Source organism: Vanacampus margaritifer, chromosome 5 (assembly GCF_051991255.1).
Source record: "Vanacampus margaritifer isolate UIUO_Vmar chromosome 5, RoL_Vmar_1.0, whole genome shotgun sequence".
NCBI classification, from domain to species: Eukaryota; Metazoa; Chordata; class Actinopteri; order Syngnathiformes; family Syngnathidae; genus Vanacampus; species Vanacampus margaritifer.
In genome coordinates this window covers 14,368,514-14,388,678 of record NC_135436.1, presented here as the reverse complement: position 1 = coordinate 14,388,678, position 20,165 = coordinate 14,368,514, and the positions used below count along the sequence as shown (strand labels likewise).

The 20,165-nt window shown below is 38.2% G+C and overlaps 2 protein-coding genes across 3 annotated transcripts in view; one reads left to right on the top strand and one right to left on the bottom strand.

The window, feature by feature from the left end:
* The window catches only part of grm5b (glutamate receptor, metabotropic 5b), a 60,795-nt gene that overhangs the window by 24,181 nt on the left and 16,449 nt on the right, over positions 1–20,165 (bottom strand). For both annotated transcript variants that reach the window (XM_077565265.1, XM_077565266.1), the window contains one exon: positions 19,451–19,625. In XM_077565265.1, the coding sequence (XP_077421391.1) occupies positions 19,451–19,625 (175 nt within the window). The remainder of the gene's footprint in view (positions 1–19,450; positions 19,626–20,165) is intronic.
* Positions 8,601–20,165, top strand: part of tyr (tyrosinase) — a 40,248-nt gene continuing 28,683 nt past the window's right edge. Inside the window, exon 1 of the mRNA XM_077565271.1 lies at positions 8,601–8,873. The gene's annotated coding sequence lies outside the window, so the exon portion shown is untranslated. The remainder of the gene's footprint in view (positions 8,874–20,165) is intronic.

The window sequence follows — 20,165 nt, the reverse complement described above, 5'->3', positions numbered from 1 at the left end:
CTTTTAATTCCGTTGCTTTGACTTAACAATTACACATATATAATGAACAGCATAAATTGAAAATTCCCATTTCACTGACAAAGATGTATTACTGCCATACTGAATAATGACTAATAGCAGTATTGCCATCAGAGCTGACAAACGTCGGCCAACCCCTCATAACTTTTGAAAATTGTCCCCTTAATTCAAAAATGTCATGTCTTTCATCATATGGACAAAAATTATTCCCAAAATAAACTCATCAATGATTTTCACTCACATCACCGTCTAAGACATGATGATAAAACATGCTCATAAATAAGGGATAAGCATTGATGAAGCCTGTAATTTCTAATCATGTCCTAATGTAGTATTTGCAAGTAGTTGTATCCATAATAGGTAGAGTTAGTTCATTCAAGAAGAAGAAAAATAAGAAGTTAGAGGAGAGTTTTCCGTGACCAACATCTCACTTCTTTTCAGAATAATAGAACATCATGTCATACAATACAAAAACTTTATTGATTTGATACATGATGCATGTTACAAAGTGTAGGTACTAGGAATAGATTTTTATGACACACAGGTGTTCAAATTACTCACACTATGGAACTGTGTGGGCGATGTTTCAATAAGAGGGCTTCTATAGAACTCTACAATGTAGAGGAGTGGGATTACTACAAGCCACACATTTACGGGAAATGTATTTGCGTGAGGCATAAATACTGATCAGAGATTAGTCTGATGAAATACTAGCTTGATCTAAATGACTGATGCTAATGACGTTCCGGTTCGCCTCTCTCCACCTCCCTCGGTCTAGGACCCAAAGGCTGTTGCCATGGTTTTCAGCCCACGCACAACCAACTGTCTGTACTTCATGTCTCATAAAAACACACCGGTTAGAAGTATGTGCGCACAAATATATTCATCTCTTACAACATTTTACTGTTAACTCGAAAATAAACATGTGCGGCCGATAATGAAAATGTGAGTTGCACAAAAGTACATTTTGTCGATTGTAATATACAAAAGCTGTAGCTCAACCTTTAAAATATACAAAGCCCTGCGGTGGGCAATTCTATTCTATCTCAAAAGAATAAAAGCGAAAGAAACTTTAACCCATTTGCAAATTGTTAATTACATTTGATTGCTTCTTTATTGTAAAATCCATCACAAGCCTGAAGTATTTGACTGATGTGGGAAGGCGGCATGGCACCATAAATCAAGGCAACCCCGACTGCATATTTCATCGGAGCTAACATTCAAAACTTAAGTGCACCTTTACAAAAGTCCTTTGGGATGGCAAATGTTTGCTTGATTAATTGCTTCACTTTCACCTAGATCATGTTGTGCTTAATAGTAACACGAGTGCGTTTCGTCAGCTCAACAACGATTACGTTGATCAAAACGGTGTAGTATTGATTAGTTAGTTGAAAATGAATACCCAATCTAATTGCGCTAAAGCCTTCTTTTAAATGCCCAGGGCCCAGAGTTGCGCATTTTATCATATCAGAACAGTCTCTTAAATTGACAGATTTCTTCTAACCTCACAGAAATGGATGCAAGACCAGCATTCACATTAGAGGCTGACATTTTTTCAGGAATCCCGCGGTTCTCGAGAATCCCGCGTGATGAGAGTCAATTTTACCTTTAATCACGGGATTGGGACGGGACAGGATAAAACTTGTGCGAGCTGGATTAATTCAATATTCCTTTGGGAAAACACATTGGACAGATACACACTTGCGCAGCCATTTGTATTATTCTTTCCATATGCTGTTTTTTTTATTTTTTATTTTATGATGCAGTCGACATTCATAATGGGAGGGATACGGAAGTGGGAGTAATTCTGAATGGAAGCACGATAGGACAGGATTTTTAAAAAAATTTTTTACTATTGTCCAGGATTGGGACGGAATGGGATTTTTGTTGTGGGAGAGGGATGATCATGGGACGGGAGTGAAAATCCACTCTCGTGTTACCCTCTAATTCACATGTATGGCTATAGTGAAGTTACCGTGATCTGACCATTTTACACAGATGACAGTCAATGACACCAGAGGAAGAGAAGCCCACATTTATCCCCCCGGCACCTAGTCCAATTTCCCTCACCACTGATGTCACACACTTCATTACACCCATCATCTTTTCTGACAATATCCTCTTTGTTGTTGTTACCGTGATAAAGACTGTAGTGATTCCATGCCTGCAGAAGAATGTTGGTGGGTGCTACAAATAGGATCGTCTGATTAACAGAATGGCACTTACAGGAGACTCATGCTCACACAACTGGCTAATCAATGCTGGACTATTTCCCTTCCATATTGTTTATCTTATTGACTGACTTCTGATATGAGATAAAAAGAAACACACAGTATCTTGTACTACTGTATTCCCTCCACACCCCCAACTCTCAGTATCATTTGTCTACAAAACTGATGTAAGTCCACCTCTACAGAGAAGCTATATCGTCGCTGTTTGTGCTCTCAGACTGTCTTTTGCGTTTCAACTGTCTGATGTAATCAGCAGCCTATGAGAGTCATGCACAGACTATAAAGGCAACAGCGGAAGACACATTCTGTTTGTCAGACGATTCATCTGCTTGCCTCCACAGCCAAATGAATAATAGTTAGCTACCTAGCTCCACGTCTTTTGATCTACGATCCCTTCTCTCTGTTTCTGGTCTAGTTTTCACTGCCTCGTCTCGTCGTGAGTACGTTTCGTGCAAACCGCTTAGTTAATGACTTACTGGGCATTCCATGTTTAGCGTTTGGCCCTAGCTGATGCAAAAGCCGTCATGTCACTGTTAGCCTAGATGATTGCATCACCTTTAGTTGAAGCTTTGTTTTACAAATTAATGTCAGGCAAAAAGGAGAAACCTTGAGAAGGGACCGCAAATGTGGTAATCGCCCTTCCAGGATGATCAGGCTGCAATGGATGCCGAATGGGCAAAAATGTACATAGTTTGTGATACTTGAATACTTGAATAACGTTCCTTCCGAGTATCATGACTTTAAAAAAAATATTTAGCAAAGACCGAGTCCAATTCTTGCCTCCACATTGTCCATATGACTGTGCTATAAACCTTGTCCCGAATGTCCCATTACCAAATTCCAAACTGTCCCAACCCGAGCAGGAAGCGTTACTCGAGTACATAACTAAGTCACTAGCTGCCGGTTTGATCCAACCCTTTTTTTCTTTCTTTTAAAAAAAACAAACATTTTTACGTTTTTGGGATGTCTGCATTCAGTTTTATTCCAAAAACATAAAAATATTTTTTTAAATGACAAGTGCCTTTCACGTAGGAGCGACGTAATACTCCTGGCGCACTCTCTGACAATGCGAGCGCCACTGCTACCTATTGTAGAGGATTTGCAATTACATGCGTGGCAAAAAAAGACAAAGATAAGAAAACACACACACATTCCATAAGGTGCCATGCCACCCCAAACTCACCAATCAGCTTTGGGTCAATTAATCACAGGACACACAGAGACAGACAACCATTCATACTTGAATTTGCACAGCCATTGTGAAAGGCAGCCTTGTGAATCACTACACTAACGATGATGCACCATTTGGGTTTGTTTAAAAAAAAGATTGGCGACTTGGTAATACTAATAATTGAACAAAATATAACTTAAGGAAAAGTGTAATTCCGTGGGGAAACAAATATGAAAGTCTTATAAATATCCCCTTCCATTCGTTTTCATTACTAGACAAATCAATTCTGGAAAGGCTTGCTGGAAAATAAAGAGATATGATGACAGTAAAGGTCAACAAAAAGAAAAAGCATAGAGAAAGCTTTGAAGATACATCCATACAGATTTCAAAATGTAAAATTCTAGGAGAAATTTGAAAATATCACAAGGCGTGTAGGATGCCCGCATGAACGGCAATAACGTTTAACTTGCATTCTAGGTATTGTATAATGCCCTTACTGAAGCATTTTATTGTTGTTATTGCACCTCAAGCACCTGGTGCTTTACAGGAGAAATACATTGTTGGTAGAGTTTTTTCTCCAAATGAACATAACAAATTTATATTGCAAGAAACATCAAGTTAGAGACACTTGAGTCTATTATTTTAGAAATGATGTAGTGGGCTAAGATCTGCCCCCGTACGCTTTGTGTTTCACACCTGTGCTCTAGATAGAATACTCTTGACAGACATTTTTTTTTTTGTACTTCACACATGAGGGAGGTGTCATTTTGAAATTTTGCCTGGCAGATATTGTATTAAGTGAGGTAATATAACAGCAGTATAACACTGATCTCTTTCGGAGACACTCCTTAATCTTCATCACCAGCGTGCCCTTTGGCTCCCTCGGTTACTTATCCTCTCATCTCTGCTTGCCAAACGCTTCCCGGCTATTCACTTCCCTTCGCTTACAATCTGTCGTGTTTCACTGAGTGACTGCCGTCTGCTCAAACTCCAAGTCGTGTACTTGACTTCCAAAAGGACAGTTCTAGTCTGGGACTTGAATGAAGGTGAAGTGAAATACAGTATAAGTAAAGGAACTATTTGGAGAAGTCAATTCCCACCATTTTAATCAAGGGATGAACAAACACAGACGTGGAATGTAACCTTTTCTATGTTGATAAAATACTCACATATCCAATGGTACAGGAGTTTTACCAGAGTGTATTGTTCAATTGCAGACAACTCTTATCTTTGCTCCATTCTTTGGTTCAGGTTCAAGGGGTTGTACTCCATTGAGTCATATGTGTGTGTAACAGGGTTTATCCAGCAACAACATGAATTCACTTCTCTGCTTATTTCAGCAAAGATTCGTGGCCCAAGGCCTCATAAAACACAAGTACACCCACAATATTATTTTTCACCATATAGGGGCAGCACTGGGCTGCTTTAGTTACTGTACAGAATGAACTCACTGTACTTCACAAAGTAAATAATTCAAAAGTTGCTTACTAAAAGCCCTACTAAGCTTACTAATAGCTATGCCTTTAACTCCATCCGGCCGTTCAAACTCCGGTCTAAGCTCCACCAAATGAGACTCAACACCACCCTATGCAATTGGACTGTGGACTTTTTAACCAACCGCACGCAGAGCGGGCAAAAACACCTCCTCCACCCTTGTCATCAACACCGGGGCTCCTCAAGGGTGTGTTCTGAGCCCTCTGCTCTACACCCTGTACACTCAGGACCTCCTCTCCGTCCAACCTCATCGTCAAGTTTGCCGGTGACACCGCCGTGCTCGGACTCATCTCCAACGACGATGAGACAAACTTTAGGAGAGAGGTGCAACATCTGGAATCATGGTGCCACAACAACAACTTGGCTCCAAACACCAAAAAGACCAAAGAGATTGTGGTGGATTTCCATAGGGAAAAAACAAATCAATAGGCAACGATGTGGTGGAGAGGGTGAGAAGCTTCAAATTCCTGGGGGTACATGTGCTGGGGTGATCACATTTCCACAGCGGTGGGCAAGGCACAACAAGGCCTCTACTGTTTGAGGAAGCTGAGCAGCACTCACATTCCCAGATCTCTGATGGTGAACTAGCATTCTAACATATGGATTCTTAGTATGGTTCTCCAGCTGCACTAAGGCTGACCAGCAGGCTATCCAGCAGGTGGCGAAAGCTGCTGGGAGAATCATTGGAATGACTCTACCTGAGATTAGCACCATCTACTCCACTGGCTGTTTGAGTAGAGTGCGCAACATCCTACGGGACCAGCACCATCCGGCTCACCACCGTTTCCACCTCCTCCCCTCAGGGAGATGGTGCAGGTCCATACAGGCCAAAACATCAAGACTGGCCAACAGTCTGTATCTACAGATCTGCTGAACTCTGCCCCTCATCCCTCTATGCCCCCCTTTATGGACAATAATAACATCCAACAACAACAATAACTTTGAACCGGTTTGCATTGTTGCAGAATGTCACTACTCCCTTTTTCCAATTTCCTTCTTACTCAATGTTTGACGACCATAATATTTGATTAAATGATCCGGTTTTGCACTGATGCACGATGTCATTCTCAGGTATCTGAATATTTCTGATTTGCACTTTATTAATGACAAGACCTTAAGTTGCGCTTCGTCTTTTTTGTACTATGTCCTATGCTATGTTGAATGTTTACACTGGGTTATTTTATGGGTATTTATTTTGTGGGATTTTGCACTTTACTGAGTGTGGATACTCCAAACAAAGTTTTGTTGTTCCTTTGTGGCAATGACAATAAATATTCTGAATCTGAATCTAAAATGTCTAAAAGAGCATGCATGCAGTGAAAGAAAAAAGACTTCGGAAAACATAATTTGAAAAAATGCTTTGATTGTGAATGATCTTGATTATAGGTATGGGAAAAGAGCATAGTTTTTAACCCAAATTCAACAGCACTTACATTTATTGGTAAGTTTAGAATCTTCATTCATATTTTCCACTCTGATAATGAACAATACCAGCAAATCAGGAACTGTGTTATACTGAGAAAAAATTGCTTTTTTAAAGGTGATTTGGGAGGTTGGTATGTGGGTGGGGACGTATTATATACAGGTGCGAATTATTCATGGGATTTTATGGCACGCACATTTTTTTTTCTCACTTTTATGAACACACCAGTCCCCAAAGTTTTTAGCGGCACTGACCTTTTTCATCTGAAGAAAAATATATATATATATCACTCACCATTAACTATGTATGCCATATTCCAACAAGTGTTTTCATATGAAGACATGTTTTCAAGGACCAGCATAGAATCAAACACGTAAACACAAATGATTAAAAATATCACCCTTCAACGAGCCGGTCACTGGTCTTATTTTTGATAAATATTTGCCGTATTCTTACAAGTTATTACGTCAAGGTGTTTTGCTGCGACAACTTGAATAACATTCTCGTTAGCGCACTGCATGAACTCACTGAAACTAGCGACATGATGCTGACCCCTAAAGCGCATGCTGGTTGCAGATGATGAAGTTTTCCGGTCCAAAACAAAAAATGCATTTTGGGGCCATTTTCGCCAGCAGAAAATCTTCAGAGACTTAAAAATTTGTCTTTCTTTTTTTTTCTATTGCTTAGTATTGTTCATTCACTCTTTGACTGCCAAAAACGTTAAATAACGTTTAGTAAAATCCTATGGAGGAGTGCCAAAGACGTTAAAATACGTTTGCTTTTTTAAACAGAGGTGAAACTAACCATTTTCTATTGTTGATTACTGAAAAACGGAATAAGGTAGAAACAAACTTTTTTTTCTGATGAAAGATGAGAGTCCAATCTTTCATTTGGTAGTATGTATGTTTCCATAGTCCAAACACATAATTTTCTGTGGACCTTGAAAGACCAGTCAAAAATGCTTAAATCGGCTGGCACCCACGGCATCCCTTTTCTGAAAACGTCTGGCAGTCAAAGAGTTAAGTAATTTTACCGATTTCATCATCATTGCTCTCTCTTTTTTTTTTTATTCTTTTTTTATTATTATTATTTTTTTTTTTTTTTTTTATTTAAGATACAAAATCTTAACAACTGCATCTAAGAACACATTTTCACACAACACAAGCCCTTAATGGACAATCTTGTGCAAGCTAATGATGGATCAGTGGCTGCCTTAGATGAAGCAGTCAGAGACACTGTCCGCTTTGCACGCTGCCAATAATTATACAAGTTGTAGCTGCGAACACACGCGCGCACACACAAAACTTATGCGTGTTTCACAGCAGGGATCATCATGGAGTGGTGCAGCTAATGCTTCGTAACGATATATCCATTTTATCACGCACAATCGTGCATGTGTGTGCATACATGTGTGTGTTCAAGAACGAACCTGACAACGCTACAGTAAATAAAATGTGTGTTATTCTGGACTTTAATTGCTCTCCCGCACATCTGAGTGGTAGCACAGGCAACACAGACAGCGCCTTCATCCTTTTCCCCTCTGTCTTCACTACAACTTGTTCTTAACGCGCTGCAAGTTTGGGACAAATAAGGTCAATTAAGTTTGTGCACGGTTATATTTCGTTTCGAAATTAAGGTCAAAATTAGGTAAGGGTTGAACTGGAGCTAAAAATTTTAAAAAAAAATGAAAAAAAGGTTTAGTGGTGAAGAGCTTTAATTGCCATTGGACACAAGTAAACATCCTTATCTGTCCATCTTTTTCTAACATTCTCCCTCACACTCTTTTTTCTTGCTTTCGGTCTCGGTGGTTGCTATAGTAACAAGCTGTGCGGGGGCTGTGATGCAGCACACATACTGTATCACTGAGCTCACCAGAAGAGAGCGAGAGAAAGAAAAAAGAGAAAAAAAGGTGAGATAAGTGGGTCACAGGGTGTCTGTAGCTCACTTCACTTTGTCGATAAACATCCAGATGTGTCACTTTTTCATTTAAACTTTGCCAAACTTCTGGCTAAATCCGATTGATATCAACTAATGCAATGTGCCAAAAATCAGGTATAGTAGATTATGTCAACATTCGCAGTGGCAAAAAGCAATGATTCTGTTTGAACTTTTGCCCAAGAAAACATTAAGATACTAAAGATAACAGGAATCTTGAAATTACTGGTACCTTTAGAATTAAAGGCTTTTTGAAAAAAGATCAAAAAGCCTTTAAGTGTTTGAGGTTTGCGCTACTTCGCAAGCAAGCAAACATGGTTCAAATTCTCATTTAGCATTTAAAATCGGAATGCGGAAAGAAGCAAACATGAGGCAGAAGAGGATGAAGATTTATTTATTTATTTTAGAAGTGTTATGCCAACTGTTTCCCACAAGGCAGCCCAATTTGGTTACTCTTTTTGTATTGGACTTTTCAAAAGCTTTTGTTTTTTTCCCCACCTTTGTCCTGTGTTGCTTTCATTTACGATGATTGCAATTCGCAACTGATAGAGGATTTCCAAGGCTGCACATACAAGTACATCCCACACTAAATCACAGTGAAGTAAGTGAAGCTGTAATATTTTATTTGTAAAAATTATGAAAAGGTTTTTGTGTAGATCAACAATACTTTAGTGTAACCTAGAGCATATTTGCATAGCCTCTTTGTTTTATGCTTTTATGTTTTATGATTATTATCTATTGATTGTGTATTTATTATACTTGTCAGTAGTGTTGTGTCGTTCGCGTACGTTTCGTTCAAAAATCACCTTGAACCTACTAATCTTTTGTTTTTGTTTTTGTTTTTGTTTTTTCTTCTTTCTTTCTGTTTCGTTCAAAAATCACCTCCTTGAACCTACCAATCTTCTAATACTAGTCTAAGTGTTAACATGCATGTTGCTTTGTTGCTTAGGCGTATTTGATTCAACGTACATGTTACACTAGCCTTTGATTTGCCCACATTTTCTATCCTATTAGCACAGCAGACGAACAATACTTTACAAATGTGCTAACCTTCTTTGTATGCTCATATTTCCCATCGTACAAGGTCTGCTCTTTCTCGGGGGCATCACAGTTCATATTTCATTTAATTACCTTTTTCCGAGTTCAGTGTCTGGGCTAAATTAGGGGTCAATTAATTTCCTATTCAGAAATGGCATTACCATGCCGGACACTTTGTTAGGTAGCCTTTCAAATGTCTGATGAATGAGGTGAGCACAAAAAGAAAAGGAAATTACAAGATATGAGATAAAAGGAAGACGGGAAGTAATTCAATAGAGTAACTACTAAGATACAACTTCGAAAAAAGAATCTTTGTGTCCTGTCTTTTCCTATATTAATCCTCACATAATGCATTAAAGGAAACTGATATTTGGATGCATGCATTTTCTATGTGGCTTGTCTTGTTTAGGTGGGCTCACTGGGGGGCAAGGAGTCTAGCCCAGCAAAAGGCAGACTAGACATTGGACTGATCGTAGGGACGTTATGAGTGGGACATTAACTCTGAATTGAGCTTATACCAGCTGTGTGGAAGTCAGTTATGCGAACCACAACTCTACCAATTTGCCCCTTGTGCATTCCAAACATTCTGCTAGGAGGTAAAAGTTGTACACAATTGAGTCTGTCATTTTCCCTATAGTGGAAAGTCGCAGCTACACCACAAATGCCAATTACAAAAAAATGCTGATCAGCATTAACCTGTATTGTATCTGGACGGCAACAAAGTTAAATGAAGTAGGTGTGGTTAATGATTTTGGACAGAAAGAAAACGTTCTCTATCAGACATTACTCAGGTTAAACCTGGAAACAGTGAAAAGTACTTGTGGTGAGAGGTAGAGGAAAGTAAAATGTCAAAAAGAGAGTGGCAAGGGGAGAAAGAGGAGGACACATGGACAGAATGGGAACAAAAAAGAAAGCCCTGTGGGCAATAAGAATTCTTTTATATTTGGTTCAGTTGTTTTTGATGTGACAGCTTAAGCTGGAAGTCAAGGTAGACTGAAGTTGTGCTAGGACGAGACAGAGCTCCTTTGATATGTGTTTGACACTTGAAACCAAAGATCTCAGAAGTTTTATTGCATGAATTACTTCCTCTTATCAAATTCACAGAAACACATCATGACACTTTACAAGAAAGCAGCCAAAACACATTATAATCCCAAACTATCCCATCTGACCAGAATTGTCAATCGCAAGTGCTGACACAGAGAAATACAAATGTTCACAATCACAGCAGTGGGCAATTTGGAGTTTTTTTTCAATTGTGCATGCTATGCTGCCTGGTGGTGTAAGAGGTAGTCCTGAGACACAGACCATATTGATCTTACAACCTGATACGGCACCACAGGAAGATCCTTCACTCACTACACAGACGCACACACTTGATGAAAAATCTCTTCCCCATCCATCATGCATTCCAACATAGTTCCCTCTCTTTAATTATAAACATTTCAGAAAATAAATGAGTGCTAATATCCATTTTGATCAAATGTATGCAACAGAACTCGTTATGAGACAAGCAAAACGATCAGAGGCTAGCAAATGCGTACATTTAAATGTAGTCTTTTGCAATCACAATGATATTCATTAATTCATTTGATTGAGGTGCAATCCTGCAGGGTAGAAGCGCATTTGATTTAAGATGAAATATAAAAACATTATGAGAAAAAAACAAAGCGCAACACACAATATATGCTGTGATGTGAACGCATGACTACGGCTGGTAATGTTGTAAATGTAAGGACGGATTAAGTTGTGTATGTAGATGATGGACTGTGATGTGAAAACGGTACTGTCCGAAAATGCCATCTTATCTATGCGCGGTTTGATAACAATCTCACGACAAATATTTAATTCCCTGCGCAATAATGCGGCACCTTCATCAATAGGGTCATTGTCAAAAGGACATGCGTTCATGACAAAAGTGGCATATTTACGCAAAAACTCGGCGGACCTCGAGGTTCATTGTGGAAAACCTGCAACCGACCAGTTTTGGTTCATGCAACTAAGTTACTACAGTAACTGACCGAGAGCTTAAATGACCTCTTTTTATGAAACAGGCTAGAGTTACCTCTTTTTCTCTGGTTTCAATTACCTCCCTTTCTTAAACGGAAAACGCAGAGTTTCCCACGTTTCAGGGTTTCTTGACCCAAAGTTCTCACTAAACCTGCTTTTTGAAATAGACCCCAGTAATGATCTTAGTGTTTATTTTTAGTGTTGACATGTATGTCAATTCGGGTTAGATGAGGCGTTCAGTGAGGTTGTACAGTACACGTTACGTCTCTACATTGGACACTAATGGTTGAGATTAGGAAAAGGCACAGTGAGGTTGTACACCGCGACAAAACATGTAGTCAACACTAAATAGCTGTCAGATAAACACTCGTCTTCCGACCAGACGGACCGGGTTTGAGTCTCATTTTTTTTATTTTTGCACTATTTAACATGGCCAACAGAGGTCGCCAAACTAAAATACACAACACTTGGTTGTAATGTGGCACCTTTTCAAAACGACCTATGTGGTCGTATTTATTGGACCTGTCTTCCTTTAACGCCACAAATTTTTTTAACGCGTGATTAATGACCACCCCTTACTTGGAAAGCATGTCAATGTCAAAATTTAACAGTAATACATTTAATAATAATGCATATATTTGTGGAGACTGGGTCAAGTTGTATTTTACAATTTTAAAAACACAGAATTTGTTAAATTACAGCGTTAAAGATTCGATGTCTCTTAATATGAAAAGAAAAATGCACTGAACTGTCACCAATGTCTTACAAATGCAATTATGCCATCTAGTGGCAGAAAAAATACATTTTTTTTCAATATCACACTCAGTACATCTTTCTAATTTTAACTCAATTTTATGATTTATTATGAAATTACTGTATCAATGACTAAAAGATGCAGCCATATTTCTATTGGTTTATATATATACATACATATATATATATATATATATATATATATATATATGTATATATAGAGAGAGAGAGACAGAGAGATACATTAAAAATATTGACTTTTATCCAGGTAGCTTCCCATTTTCTTTTTTGTCTCCTCAGACAAAACTTTTCAGTTGTTTTGCAGCTTCTGCCTGGAATGCAGTAATCGTGTGTCAATATTCAAATTGACTTCCGTCTTTGTGACAAATGGGGAAAGGGAGAAGTAAGTAACAAATGCCTTAAAGCATTCACCACATTTGTATTTCGGCAGTGTTCCTACCATCCTCCTCAAAGTTGCTTAGTGCCAGTAAAAATGATACAGAACCCCTCAGGCCATAGCAAAGCTACCATTCAAGTCGATGTTTCATCAGAAAATATTTTATTAAGGTTGAAAAATTCCCTAGTGCTACTTTAAACTTACTACTACTAAATAACACTTTTTAAAGTATTGCTTAGCGCCGGCTCTTTTGCTGCCAAGAATGTGGAGATTAATGTGAGGAAATGAAAAGAAGACTCGTTTACACCTCCAATAAGAGCAAAGTGTGCATGCGTCAAACAGTTTGTCACTGCCGGTCGTCTAATCTAACCATAAGCAAATCACAATTAAACATTGAAAAGTAGATTTGAACATAAAAGTGTTAAAACAAACCATATAATTTTCTCCATCAAGCCCAGACCAGCATTTTGTGACACTCTAAATTCGGTCCTGCCTGCTATATACTGCAAAAACCCATTAAAAAAAATTGTTTTAAAGCTTAAAAACCTGTGATACAGCAGGGTTGCGAGCAAACAATGAATGCAAAGGGACAGTCTGATAAGGACGAACAACAGGACTAAAAACAAGGAGGCGAAGACAAGAGCTGACAAAGCAAACAGGAGATTAAAGTGTAGCTGAGTTGCTGAGAAACAACAATTTTGGGTCCCCAATAGAAAAGAAAAAAAACAAGAGTAACAATATTCATTTTCATCAGTCAATCTGAAAATACTGAACATATCTTTAGACTGAAATACTCCAAATCCACATCATATTAGTACGTGTACTGGCGCTCACATTGGTGTACAGTATTGTGACGCGCCCACGCTTGCAAACATTCCCATAATTATGTGCTACATCCCACCCCAGTGCGAAAGGCATTCAAATACGGAAGGAAATATTTCCATGGAAACAACAGGCAGAAAGGATGCACACATGCTGTGTTCACTGGAGAATCTGATATTCGACTTTTGATTCAAAGACTCCTGGTAAACTAATGACGGCTTGAAAACTGAGTTTTTCTATTATTACGGTTTTCTCCTAATGGACAGCAAGAGCTGGTTCCATTGGTGTGAAATGCTGAGGTTCCATGCTGTTAATTAGTCGTGATTTTCCTCTTATACAGTACAAACCTTTAAGTGTGATTATTTTAAAGTGCTTTATAAATAAAACTGAGTTGAGTTGAGTATAAAACCGACCTAGTCCTTCAAAGTTGCACTGACAACTACTTTTTTTCCCCCATCTCTGAATAAAGTCGCAAATGCCTCCTTAGAAAAACCGCCTCTCTCAAAATTTTCTGTTTACCCAAAAGGTTACCACACAAAATAACACCTTGGTTGTTGTCTTATTCTTTATTTGGTTGCTTGAGGAGGGGTGGGGGGTGGGGGATCAGCCGGTGAGCTTTGAGCGGTTCTTTCATTTTTCATCTTGCAGGTAACATAAGGCACTTTTGGCTGCGTAGCTCTTGCTAAATTTGCTGTTCTGCTGGTGCAGTTCGACTTCCAGTTGCCTTTTGAGCGACTGCAGCTGATAAGCAAGACAACGTTACCTTTCACTAATGTGAACAAGCACATTGCCATTCATTGGGAGGGCAAGGTTATTGTCTTTTTCTGCAATTGGTTGCTAGCAAAGCCAGATTCTTCCGGAATAGCGTGCAAATTTCAATGAGACAAGATCACGATCCACTGGTAGCTGACCCCTTCTTTAACAAATGTTGTGCGACACTTAATGAACAATCATCTAAAGTTAAAAGATTTGAAAAGGTTTTGTGTAGGGTTAGGTGAAAAAAAACATTGTTGACAATTCTGTACCACCAAGAATCATTACAGGACTTCGCGACTCCACAAGCAACATGACAATTAAAGAAAAGATAAGTCTATGTGACACACTTGTGAAACACTCGGCTAGTGATGTAATTCTTCTTCCGATACCGATACTGGTATCGGGAGAGATACTGCATTAAAACAGTGGTAGCGGTATCGGCAAGTACTAACATGTAACATGCCAATACCATTATTTCCAACGCTAATATAGGACTTTGGATGCAGCATCTTGTGTCTTGCTTGTGCACGACATTCACTGATGAGTGACGTGTTCACTGTATGCCGACCCAAGATATCCTATTGGCCCGTGAATGCTCTGAACCAATGGCAGGGCGGGTTTTTCATGTTGGGAAAAAAAAATCCTAGGTATCTGTATCGGTCGATACTGCAAAACTGGGTAACGGAATCGGTATCGGAGGCCAAAAAACAGTAACGTTTAATTAACAGCGCCAACAATCCTCTTAAAAGTCTGTGCCAGCCTTGTCCGCAAATGACACATATCAGGGTGACATACGTGCCGCACATCACCATATATCAAGCTTTTTTAATTTTACTTTTTTACTTTTTTATCTTATTGCTGTAGTAATTGTCAGTGGTGGAACAAATATGATATCTGTTATATGGAGTAAGTGTGCATAAATACAGTATTTACAAAAATCAATGAAAACACCCTATATAGGCTGGACATCATTTTAATTTCTTCTATTAAAAAAAAAAATACAAATACAATAATGCAGTAATAATATAAAATATAAAATATAAAATATAAAATATAAAATATAAAATATAAAATATAAAATATAAAATATAAAATATAAAATATAAAATATAAAATATTCTTTATATAAAACCAGTTGTTAAAGTATTGAAAATAGTTTAATTAACTCATTCACGGCCATTGAAGGCTATTTCTATTAGTTTTTTTTTTCAATCTGCTTTTGCTAACAAGAGTATGAAACATTTAGAACAGATTTGTGAAAATTTTTGATTAATCGTTAGTTAACTAGTGAAGTCATGTGATTATTTACAATTTTTAAAAAAAAATGTAATCGCCTGACGGGCCTAATTTAAAAAAATAAAAATAAGAGGCGGTTAATCATAATTAATCGCATGATAATTTTATATCTGTTATTAATGTACAATAAAAAAATAGGTTTTCATAAAAAATTTAATGAAATAAAAAAATTGTTAAACTAATAGAAATAGTTCACATAAATTTTTTACGTCTATAGTAAATGAGTTATTAGTTTGCCTTTTATTATGAAGTAATTCAATTACTAACAGTTACTTTTTTGAGCAAGTAGTGTAGTGAGTAACTATAACGAATTACTTTTTGTAAATTAACATTCCCAACACTCATTTCAGGATGGTTCAGGTGGTATTTGTTTTAACGAGTAAGGGATGTGAAGAGTTTTGAGATCCAATATACAGTACTGGAGTATGATATGTCATACTGTGTTACTAAGCAAATTGAAAATGTAAAATCATCTGAACTTGATGTTTTCAAATGTTTCTCGTTCCACAGCTGTAAGAGGCCATTCAACTGATTCTGTAGCTAGCTATAGATATTTGTCCCAGTTATCGTTAACAGTTCATTTTTAGGTTTGTTGCCTTCTGAGAGCACAAAGGATCTTAAAGCAGCAAGTAATACAACCGGGTACCTACTCCAGAAGTCTGTAACTTAAAGTCTGTCTGTGTCTTTCTTTCTGTGCCTTCACCTTTAAGTAGGAAAATATGATGTACCCTGGCCTAACTTTAACCACAATGATACAAAATATAAAGCTTTCAGAGTGAAATGCATCCGTCATGCAATGTTTGTGGAGTGCCTCACAGTGTTCGGTAGGGTGACCCTTACATTGCTATATAGGACAAGTGTAAATGGAATGACGTTTGTGACTGCATTGGGTTTTTTTTTTTTGTATGAACATCAAAATATATCTGTTGAAAAGCTCAGATCATATGCTTGCTCGTATCAAATAGTCAGGATTAATATTCAGGAGGTGTTATTGGAACAAAAACAAAAACAGATTTTTCAATACGTGCATGTAGGAAACTAAAGGCTAAACTAGGACAAACATGTTGTTTTAATCATTACTGCTGATCTGCTTGAAAAATGTTCTTATTTATCCTAATGGTCAATTTGGAAGCTCTGGATGGGCAAGTCATGCCGAGAGGTGTTAAACACTTAGTATAATCAGATCAGTGGTAAGTGAATAATTATCTTTATCATCTTCTGTGCGCTCTTGTGGTAATCTAATTATCCCGACATTAAAGAGTGTCTGCCCAACAGAACTGGGCTAATAACAATTTCCTTCTACAGACCTCCGGTGAGCCAAGCATCCACCCATGACCACCTCCAATCTACAGCCACATTATGACATGCACGTTAGCAAAGGTACACGTTTAATACACTGAACTAATCCAAAACAAATTGGCCACTAAAGCTGAAGGCGTAATAACGTACAAGAGCAGGCTAAAACATCTCAATTACAATTCCAGAATTTCCAGCGAGCACACTCAGAATTTCACTCAACAAAAATATAAACGCAAAACTTACGTTTATGCTTTTTTCAGAAAATCTGAATGCCGTTGTAGGCACACCTGTGCACTAATAATGGTGTCTAAAGGCCTGGATACACCAATCTGACATCGGTCAAATGTGACCGACGCCTACCTCTGTGGCGTCGGCCCAGGCTTCGGCACGTCGCGTAGAAAAATGATGTAAATACACACCGCAACTCCGTACCATCCGCGGTGGTCGTCATTATTCCTCAAAGCAACCGGCAACCTTTTGACGGGTATACAACAGGATATAAAAACGTAAACAACTCATACCGGTGTTGACAGCGGCACCGGGGTAAACAACAAGCTGCGTCGCCTTCTCATTCCCGAACGCATGGATGTACTCCGTTGTGGCGTATCCTGGACCCTGTCGACTCCTGGCTGCTACCGATCGTCGGTTCACCCAAAAAGCTTCGGTTGTGCTGCCCTCCGCGTTTTGGACGCAGTGCCGACCTCCAGCTTCTGAAGGAGCTTCCTCGAGACCGCCGGACGGAAGGGCCATGCATCCCTGAAGCTCCCACACGGATCGCGCTGTTAAATGCGCGGTCATTGAAAAACAAAACGTTTATTTTGAGGGAGTCCACCGCTATGATTGAATTACTACCGCCAGGCTGTGCTTTCTTGGACGCTACGAGGACGTCGGGCCGAGGTGGAGGAACGGCGACTATTTAAAAAAACAAAAAACAATTTAAATGTAAACGATGTCTATTTACCTCCTCGATCACAGCTTTGAAGCCACCTTCTTTGAAGTCGACCAAACTGTCACTGTGCTGTGCTGCGTCATTTACTGACCTCCAAATTACAAAAAGGACTTTTTAAACGACTTTGCAAATCTTCTTGCCGAAATCATGCTGAAATATGATCATATCCTCTTTATGGGGGACTTTAATATTCACGTGTGCTGTCCTGAAAAACCATAAAGTTGAGTTGAGTACTGTTTATCCGCGTTGTCACTTGCTCTTCTTGCCCCGTGCGCTGATTCGCTAGTTAACAGCCAATCACAGTGATCGAATGCCCCTGCGATGCCCGACGCCGATTCAACATGTCGAATTTGCTGGAAACGCCACATACACTGATCAGACGGCGCTGTCTGACTCCCGACGTTGGATTGGTGTATCTAGGCCTAAAATGCATCTTGATATGTCAAACCTGTGAGGTGGGATGGATTAAATCGGCAAAGGAGAAGTGCTCACTAACACAGATTTAGACTGGTTTGTGAACAATATTTGAGAAAAATGGTGATATTGTGTATGTGGAAGAAGTTTTAGATATTTGAGTTCATCTCTTTGAAAATTGAAGCAAAAGTGTTGCGTTTATATTTTTGTTGAGTATATTTTGTAGTCAAACAGATGTGCTTAACCACAATTTAGAAAATCCATTCATGTCTTCCATACTCACATCAGTGTAAATTGTCTTTATTCATTTATTTATTTTTATGTGCAATACCTCTTCTTTTGGAATTACAAAATAACTTTCTTAAGTATTTTTTTTTTTCCAATGTGGTTTAAATTATGTTACTTTGATCACACAATGAACTAACTGTCTGAATGGAATAGCCCATGCAGGATGTTCCAAGACTTTACCTCACTCAGCAGGGTGACGATGACCGAGTTGATGATGGTGGCGATGATGATGATGGAAAGGGTGAGCATGATAGTAATAATGAGCATCATGGTAGCAAGGACAACAGAAAGGATGTCGTTACGATGTCTTTGTTACTGAGCGTAGGTCACTGTGAAAAGAGTAGATGTACATTATATTGTAGATATTTTAATGCCCATCATGTGAAAATACTTCAACTCTGTTCGGTGAATTTTGTTGGTGGCGTAGATGGGAAAAAAAAAAAAAGATTTGGCACGGCATGCATATACAGATGATTTTTTTTCCTTCTTTTGCATGTGAAATATAGGAGCGATGCCTCTAAATGACAGCAAAAGCAAAACTTGATCATAGGATAATATCTGAGTATATTGCATTTAAAAAATGAACTTGAGTTAATTGATAAATGAAATGAAGGGATAGCTTACCCAACTACAAACACACTTTACTTATTGTCATTATGCATATACTGGCTTCTACTGCCTATTAGATCCAATTCTCAAAAAAAATAAGATTTATATAATTTAGACAATTGAATGCTAGAGTTCTAAGTTTATAATCATCTTAATGCTCTAAGATAAGATCACTGACTCTACACACACCTTATATGGTCACCTCCTCCTGTCACTCTGAATCCTCGTTTATGCTCCCAGAATTGACAAGAATAATAAAAAAGTATTTTATAAATGTACTTTAAAAGGTGTAAAAATGACTGTCCTTATGCTGTCGTGTATCCAAAACCATTGACAAATCACAAGTATTTAACACTAAATACCAGCACGTGTGTCGGAAGCATCTGTTGCTTGTCTGCGTGTGAGTGGGTGAGTGTTGCAGACAATTAAAAAGCTTGAATAAAATAATCATAGCCAAGCCATCTTTTTTTTAGTCAACATTTGATCACTTCATAGTCATCTTTTTAAATGAATCTCAACCAAGAATCCATTGAGCCGACTCACTGACCTGCCAACGAGAAGAAACTCTCCCACCATCCCTTGGCGCCGCATAGCCATGAGGATATTGCGGACAGTCATGCCCTCGCAGAAGCACGCCACCACCCTGGCCTTGGGCAGGTGAGCCCGCAGCCTTTCCACCAATCGGTCGAAGCTGTGCTGTCCGGCATTGCTCCAGATTTTGCCTGAAGCAAAACATGGCCAACAGAAACCGGCACAGCCTTTATCATTATGCAGTCTCTTTGGTGTCCTGCGTTGCTTTTCCTTCTGTCAGCTTTTCTACTTTACAGTTTCAATTTTTGATGAGTAAGTAGTTTTAATTTGATCAGACATTTTTAAATTTGGTCTCAGTTTTAGTCCAGTTTCAATAACGCTTGTTCATAGTTATCATCATATCAGTTAGTCAACCTCATCCCGTGTTTTAGTCAACTTTAAGTCGACTATAAATCTAGCATTCTAGTCTTTATTTTAGTCCAAGAAAACTTTATTTATTATTTATTATTTATTATTTATTATTTATTATTTATTATTTATTATTTATTATTTATTATTTATTATTTATTATTTATTATTTATCATTTATTATTATTTCGAATCTAAAACTATTTTACATAAAATGTTCTCATCAGAAATCATCTCTTCATAAACTATGGCTCGATGCTACGAGCTAGTAAATTAGCCAGCATTAGTTAGCGGTCGGATTAATGTTATTGTTGGAACGTTAT